Source organism: Rhynchophorus ferrugineus, unplaced genomic scaffold (assembly GCF_030347505.1).
Source record: "Rhynchophorus ferrugineus isolate W39M unplaced genomic scaffold, kcgeb_rfMv2 rfM7, whole genome shotgun sequence".
Taxonomy (NCBI): domain Eukaryota; kingdom Metazoa; phylum Arthropoda; class Insecta; order Coleoptera; family Curculionidae; genus Rhynchophorus; species Rhynchophorus ferrugineus.
In genome coordinates this window covers 5,325,990-5,334,024 of record NW_027472586.1, presented here as the reverse complement: position 1 = coordinate 5,334,024, position 8,035 = coordinate 5,325,990, and the positions used below count along the sequence as shown (strand labels likewise).

Sequence of the window (8,035 nt, the reverse complement as noted above, 5' to 3'; positions counted from 1 at the left end):
TGTCAGAAGTCTTCGGTGAAATAAAGAAAAACAAACAAGAGGCGCCCGATTATTCTTCATCATGACAATGCCAGCTCTCACACATCGGCCCAAATAAGAGACTATTTGGCACCCAATGATTTCTTTCAGCACTCAAAACATCCCACTGGACGGCACCCAATTCTTCTTCTTTTTGTTCCCATCCGTGATGAATAAACTGCGTGGTCAATGATTTTCATGGCCCGAAGAAGCTATTGAAGCTTTCAAAAATCATGTTTTGAAGTTACCTCATTCGGAATGGAATAAATGCTTTGAAAATTGGTTTAAGCGTATGCAAAAGTGTATCGATCATCGTGGCGAGTACTTTGAAAAACAATAAAAATATATTCGCAGCAAATAGTTAGCTTTTTTCCTATTCCCGAAATATAAATAGTGACCCTCTTATTTCCATGAAGGCAAAATACCAAGACTTCAAACTAAAACGCTTTATTCTTAATAATGATAACCAATATATTACATGTAACAATAGAGCAATGCAGTGACTGGTCTTAATAGAGCAATGCAGTGACTGGTTTGATGATCACATTTTCATTGTGCTTGACGATGTCAGTTACCGGGGTAACAACTGGCGTGGACGAAAGGAAAGTTGTTAAATCCGGTTTCCTGATGATGTTTTCTTGATCATCATAGCTCACGGTAACCACACCAGCTCTAACGTCTAGATCTCTATAGGCTTTCGATGCAAATTTATGTAAAATATCTATCCTGTAGCTGGATCGAACACCAACTGGTCCAAAATGAGTTTTAACAGCACTGAATCGATGACGATCACTTGATAAAACAGCTGCAACAACAATAGCGACAACTAAAACAACCTGTAACTTTAACATTTTAACTGCGGTGCGAGTACGTCTATGCAAATCAGAATTTGATTAAACTGACTATATATAAGTAAAAATAAATATACCATTGCACATTTTTATTTGTGAAGGAGGGGTATACCATTCGATTACCAATTAATACCTGCTTAATATCCTTGAAAAATAACTTTGGCAGTCATCGAAGTCTAGTAAAGTTAAGGGTTATTCTCTATAATAATTATATTCATCATAATGAAATTTAAACGTTTCGGTTGCGCGCTGAATATTTAGGAACGTCATACTATTAATGAATGAAGGTGAAAGGTTTTCTACATAGACGAAATTTGCTAAGATAAACAACGTGAATAAATTGATAAATATTTCTTTATTAATTTACATATACACAGTCAAATAATCAGTCCCCTCTTTACCAGGCATGGCCAGATGGAGCGGCATAGGAGTAGGCAGATGAAGCAGAGTAACCGTAAGCAGCTTTAGCAGCTGGAGCAGCGATGAGAGCTGGGGCAGCAGCGATGGCTGGTGCGGCATAAGTTACTTTAGCTGGTTCGCTGATGACATCAGATCTGTAGGTAGAGCTAACGGCAGCTGGAGCAACTACGGTCTTAGCTACGGCTGGGGCTGCGGTATAAGCTGGACCAGCGGCATAAGCTGGAGCAGCAGCGTAGGCTGGGACAGCAGTAAGAGCTGGGGCAGCGGCATAGGCTGGACCAGCAGCGATAGCTGGAGCAGAATAAGTTACAGTGGCTGGTTTGCTGATGACATCAGATCTGTAGGTAGAGCTAACAGCAGCTGGAGCTACTACGGTCTTAGTTACGACAGGAGCAGCAACAATGGCAGGTGCAGCGGCAGGAGCTGGGGCAGCAGCATAAGAAACAGCAGCTGGAGCTACTACGGTCTTAGCTACGGCAGGAGCAGCAACAAGAGCTGGGGCGGCAGCGTAGGATACAGCAGCAGGTTTGCTGACTACATCCTCCCTCCAGGTAGAAGATACGGCAGCTGGAGCCAAGTAAGATTTAGCTACAACAGAAGCTCCATAGAGAAGACCGGATGGATGAGCAAAGGTAAAGGCAACAAGAGCGGACAACACCACCAATCTGAACATTTTTACTATCTTTAGGTCTGTGTTGCGAGTCGAAAGACTAACTGATCGAGACTGCTGCAGTTTGCAAAATAGCAGCTATTTATAGTGGTGAACTGCAGTGATAGGACGTATATATGGTACTTTTATTAATTTTGAAACAACCTTGATCGTAAAAAGTACCTAACAAAACATTCATACCAAATAAAGCACACAACATAAATTTTATAGTTCATGTATTTGTTATTAATTAATGATTTAGATTAATAATAACTATAAGCTTAATTTTAAAGCAAAAATGTATATGTTATTTGATTTTTTGATTTATTGATTTATTTTAATAGTCATCAAAAGCGAAAATGACATATTAATTATTGCCGTATATAAACAAAACAATATATTAATTAAAATGTGCTAGTTTAAAAAACGATATAGAAACTCGAACGAGTCTAGATATATCATCGTCTAAATGTGATTGAACTAAATAAAAATTCCAATTTTATCTTAATATTCGTAATATTATCAACAGCTTAATTTTAAAGATATAATTTTTTAAATGTTTAAGAATTTTTTTAAGTGTATGTCACATCAAACATTATCAAATAACTTTACTTGAACAATACCCTTATTTTCCTTGGGTTACCTTCGAGAACCTTTTGTTTTCACTACATGGAATACAAATATAAGAATGAAATAATTCATGAATACAAACTAAATAATATTTCAATATTTTATTAAAAAATAGTTAATATTCTTATGTCCATATTAATCACCATTCATTATGTCTCTATTGTTCTGACCTATCAATCAAAAACTTGACGATATCACATGAGTAATAATAAAATATACGTTTATAAGCCTTTAAAATGGGTGGTTTATTTGATATGAATATGTTTCTTGCTGGTTCTGGTTCAAGGTTATTTTAAAATTAATAACAATGTTATTTATACTTACTATCACTGCAGTTTAGTAGTATATATACAAGCTGATTTTTAAACTGCATCAGTCTCAATCAGTTAGTCTTTCGACTCGCAACACAGACCTTAACGACATTCAAAATGTTCAGATTGGTGGTGTTGTCCGCTCTTGTTGCCATTGTTGTTGCCCATCCATCGGGTCTTCTCTATGGAGCTGCCCCAGCCGTAGCTAAATCTTACTTGGCTCCTGCCGCTGTATCTTCAACCTGGAGACAGGATATCGTCAGCAAACCCGCCGCTGTGTCTTATGCTGCTCCAGCTCTTGCTGCCGCCCCAGCTCTTGCTGCTGCTCCAGCCTTTGTTGCTGCTCCTGCAGTAGCTAAGACCGTAGTTGCCCCAGCTGCCGTCAGCTCCACCTACAGAGAAGATGTCATCAGCAAACCAGCTACTGTTTCTTATGCCGCTGCCCCAGCCATAGCTGCTGCTGCTCCAGCCTATGCTGCTGCCCCAGCTCTTGCCGCTGCCCCAGCTGTAGCTAAAACCGTAGTTGTTCCAGCCTCCGTCAGCTCTACCTACAGATCTGACGTCATCAGCGAACCAGCTAAAGTAACTTATTCCGCTCCCGCTGTCGCTGCTGCCCCAGATCTCATCGTTGCTCCAGCTGCTAAAGCTGCTTACGGCTACTCTGCTCCAGCTGCCTACTCCTATGCTGCCCCATCAGCTCACGCATGGTAATGAGAGGATTGATTGTTTGACTGTATATGTACATTATTAATAAAATTTAATTTATCACATTATTCATGTTGTTTTTTTCATCTCCAAACTATATTACAAGAATAATTAAATGAAAATTCGTCCAGGAAAGCGATGCCCATAGTGCCCATAAATTTCTCAAACGGAGAATTTATATTATTCATGCCGCCTAATAAAATACTAGGACTTCCATGTTGACCTTATTCTGGAGTCTCTTTTGATGAAAATCAGTAAAGCTTCTGATAGTGTTCCTAACAATATCAATGTCTAGGTCGAGATTGAGGTCACAAAGGCGCTTCGTGCAAGATGTATTCACAGGACTCTTCAGCACCTTATTTTGGAACTTCTGAATGACTTGAATATTGAAGTCACTGGTGCAGCCCCATAGCTGAATTCGGTAGCTCCACATTGGTCTCAGTATCTGAGATATAAAATAAGTTTGTTGTTGGTTGATAGCTGTGAATTTTGGCCAAGCAACCAATACATTTTCTTGAACCTGACGTTGAGTTCATCGTGCTTATTTTTTATATACCCTTTCCATCTGGGCTTGGCATACAGAGTCATGACAAGGTTAATAAAGACACCCTGCTGCACGGTCCTCTTATTTGCAAATTCAATGTGTTTAGATTTTTACTTGCCAATTATTAGTCCATTTTTAGGAACTTCTTAAAAATAAGCTTGAAGCTTCCAGGTAGAGCTATCTACAGTCTCTATTACTGCTAATAAAACTACTGCTGCTACTACTAATGAATACCTTTCCAATAATGGTTATAAAAGGAAAGCATTTAAAAAATAGCAAAGCCTGATTGTTGAAAAATTTTATTGAGTTTTCTGGATAGTAGGAAATGTGATGTACGAAACAAATTAATTAAAATCATTTCCTGCTTTTTATGTGTATGTTAATTATAATATAACATATTACTGTACTGGTGTGCAGCCGTAGAAGCCTCAAAAATAATCACTATCTTCAAAACCATCTCAACAATGTAAACCTGTAACCATTATTTATTATTATTTTCGTGGTAATATTCTAAGGAAATATTACAAAATAATTAAAATAACAGGTCAATTGAAAAGTCCACGGCCTGACATATAGATGGCGGTACTAGAGTTAAATCCATATGTTTTTTAGTTTGCGCTAACCCTCAAAAGATGCGTGTATAAATTTGACAGCTGTTGGATCATTAGTTTGTGAATTATAACATTTTGAGTGAAGCGACTTTTGCTATTGTGAAAAAAAAGTAATAAGAATAAAATATTGCTTTTCGAAGGGAAAAATATAGTTGAAGCACAAACTTGGCTTGATGTCGAGTTTCCAGACACTGTCCCAGGAAAATCAACCACCAAGGATTGCTAAATGCTAAGTGCAGACGTGGTGAAAGGAGCACCGAACGTGTCCATCATATCATTCACGAATATTTGGGTATGAGAAAGCTCTGTGCAAAGTGGGTGTCGCGCGAGCTCACTTTTGACCAAAAACAACGACAAGTAGATGATTCGGAGCAGTCTTTGAAGATGATCAAGCGTAATAAACCCGAGTTTTTGCGTCGATATGTCACAATGGATCAAACAAGTGCAATCGACAGTCATCTGAGTGGACTGCACACGATGAACCCCCACCAAAGAGTGGGAAAAGGCAACAGTCGGCTGGCAAGGTTATAGCGTCTGTATCTTGGGATATATAAAATATCATTTTCCATTGTCTATTTTTGTGAAAGTTTTTAACCACAAATCTCACTGAATACAATTTAAATTAAGAATATTGTAGACTATTCAGAACATCCTTTGAAGTTTCAGTTTAAAACGAATAAAACCCTTTCAAGACAATTTTAGTTAACAAAGGCAATTAATGTAGGTCGGTTTTAATAGAGGATGAACTTTCTTAAAATGTTATTAGATTAAACAAACTGCTAAGATGACAGGGTGAGCTTCGTATCACCTAAATTTATCTTGGAACTTTTCTCTGACATTCATGATTGCCAATCGTCGTGAAAGGCCGTTTGTACCTTTTGAGTTCTGTTACCATTTTCAAGTTTTTTGTTGTAATTTCCATTTAAGTTGTCGCAAAATAATGAAAATTGCAGTATTTACGACGAATTCTACGTAGAAATGAATAGAAACATAATAATTTTATATAACGTTTGGTTTTTAAGTGATAAATATTGATGAAAAATATATTTACAACAAAAATTAGAAAATATTATTTCGACTATTTCCCTTGCAATTATTTCATATTTTCTCATCATACAAACCTTTTCTACACATCCACACATTTTTCGAAACCAAAATTAATCAGATAGCTCTAACCGTTCTCAATTTTTAGCGAAACTAACCACAGCAATTATGTTTCCTGTTAAATATGTATCAAAAGACGAACATAATGGAAAATACTTTTTTTATTCATTTGCAAATAATTTATATGTACACAGTCTAACTAAGGATCAGTCCTCTTATTACCAAGCGTGGGCAGAGTAGGCAGCTGGGGCAGCGGCTACGTAGGTCTTGGCGAGAGCTGGAGCAGAGTAGGCTACGGCTGGGGCAGCGGCGTAGGCGACAGCTGGAGCGGCAGCAGCGTAGGTTACGGTGGCTGGTTTGCTAACGACATCGGCCCTGTAGGTGGAGCTGACGGCAGCTGGGGCAACAACAGTCTTGGCGACGACTGGGGCAGCTACAGCGGCTGGGGCAGCGTAAGCTACAGCGGGAGCGGCAGCAACAGCTACGACGGGTGCAGCAGCATAAGTAACGGTGGCTGGCTTGCTGATGACATCTTCTCTGTAGGTAGAGCTGACGGCAGCTGGGGCTACTACGGTCTTAGCAACTACTGGGGCGGCTACGGCAGCTGGGGCAGCGTAAGCTACAGCGGGAGCAGCAGCGACAGCTGGAGCGGAGTAAGCTACAGCTGGGGCAGCAGCGTAGGCAACAGCAGGAGCAGCAGCGTAGGCAACAGTAGCGGGCTTGCTGACGACATCCTGTCTGTAGGTAGAGCTGACGGCAGCTGGGGCAACTACGGTCTTAGCTACCAGAGCTGGGGCGGCTCCGTAGAGGAGACCGGATGGATGAGCCACGGCAACGGCAACAAAAGCGGACAACACCACCAATCTGAACATGTTGAATGTTTTTTAGGTCTGTGTTGCGAGTCGAAAGACTGACTGATTGAGACTGATACCGCATGGTCAGCTACGACCCTTATTTATAGTCGGTAACAGTTCGCCGAATATCGAAGAAACAATAATGTGCCCGGCGGTCTTCAAGGAAAAGACCTTGACTGTCTAAACCGGGCTCGAAATTTCGACGGTAGTACCGTGGGTCAGTACGACGTCGCCGGTGCGGATATTCCTCGAGCTAGACAGCCAACGCCCAAATTTACGCTTATAGTAACGTGTAAAAGGATATTTGTACAAGTGAAGGATATATCTTTTATTATTTTAATGCGCATATATATATATATATATATATATATATATATATATATATATATATATATATATATATATATAGATGACAACAACATCAAAAATATGGTCAGATAAAAAATCGTGATATGCTTAATATTTTATTGAAGATTTTATTTTATTGAATTGAATAACTTAATTTTTATAACTGCTGAATAATAATACCAATATAAATAATTAATTTTAATAATAATGATAATAATGTACACCGTTTCATATTAAAAATCATCTATAAATGATGTTAAAGTCGTTAAACAATATTAAAAGTAACTAAATAATTTAAAAGCTGTGTCGCACGGCAGAAAACGTTTATATTATCTTGTAAACTTGAAGTTTTCTATAGAAAAATAAATTACTGTTTGTGATATTTTAAAACCGTTAAATCACTAGATCTGATAAAAAAATTTAAAAAATAAGAAACTGGAAACACTAACTGACCGAAATCATCATGGGAGATCTCCTGTAATGCTTGTTAATTTCAATAAAACTATAAGTTGAAACATAGTAATATTGGCTTTCCTGAAGCTTCTGTAATCATTCCAAGAAAATCTTTAGAAGGTAATCTGAGAAGATATACAAAATTCAATACATTCATCAGGCAGTATCTACAGGTTCTTTTTGGTCAACTGAAAAGGTTTTCTTTCATCGATAGTATCATTATTGTATTTATATATAGTTTTTACTATATTTTAACTGTGAGCTGATAGAAAAAGATAAAAACTCATTTCTTTCCCAGAATTATAATAGTTAGGCCAGTGATTAATATATAACAGCGACCGATATCGAAAGTTTGCAAATATACAATGGAATTAGTTTATTTACATGTTAATAAAACTAATACATATAGAAGGTATTTATATTACAAAAGAGATAAAGAAAGTTTACTGCTTCGTGAAGATTATATTGAGTAATAATACTTTTTAAAATCATGGAAATACCAATATTATTAAATATCCTTCTGACAATACCCTCTTG

General features: G+C 37.8%; 2 protein-coding genes across 2 annotated transcripts; one reads left to right on the top strand and one right to left on the bottom strand.

Annotated features, from left to right (window-relative positions):
* Nucleotides 1–1,205: 1,205 nt before the first annotated feature.
* Nucleotides 1,206–6,758, bottom strand: LOC143199907 (uncharacterized). Its single transcript, XM_076410043.1, has 5 exons — nt 6,065–6,758; nt 3,790–4,104; nt 3,688–3,745; nt 3,122–3,553; nt 1,206–2,003 (listed from the first exon to the last, which is right to left on the bottom strand). The coding sequence occupies exons 1-5, from the start codon at nt 6,713–6,715 to the stop codon at nt 1,267–1,269; spliced, it is 2,193 nt and encodes a 730-aa protein (XP_076266158.1). The 5' UTR covers nt 6,716–6,758; the 3' UTR covers nt 1,206–1,266.
* LOC143199476 (uncharacterized) lies at nt 2,968–3,652 on the top strand. Its single transcript, XM_076409311.1, has one exon. The coding sequence runs from the start codon at nt 2,997–2,999 to the stop codon at nt 3,588–3,590; it is 594 nt and encodes a 197-aa protein (XP_076265426.1). The 5' UTR covers nt 2,968–2,996; the 3' UTR covers nt 3,591–3,652.
* Nucleotides 6,759–8,035: the final 1,277 nt, after the last annotated feature.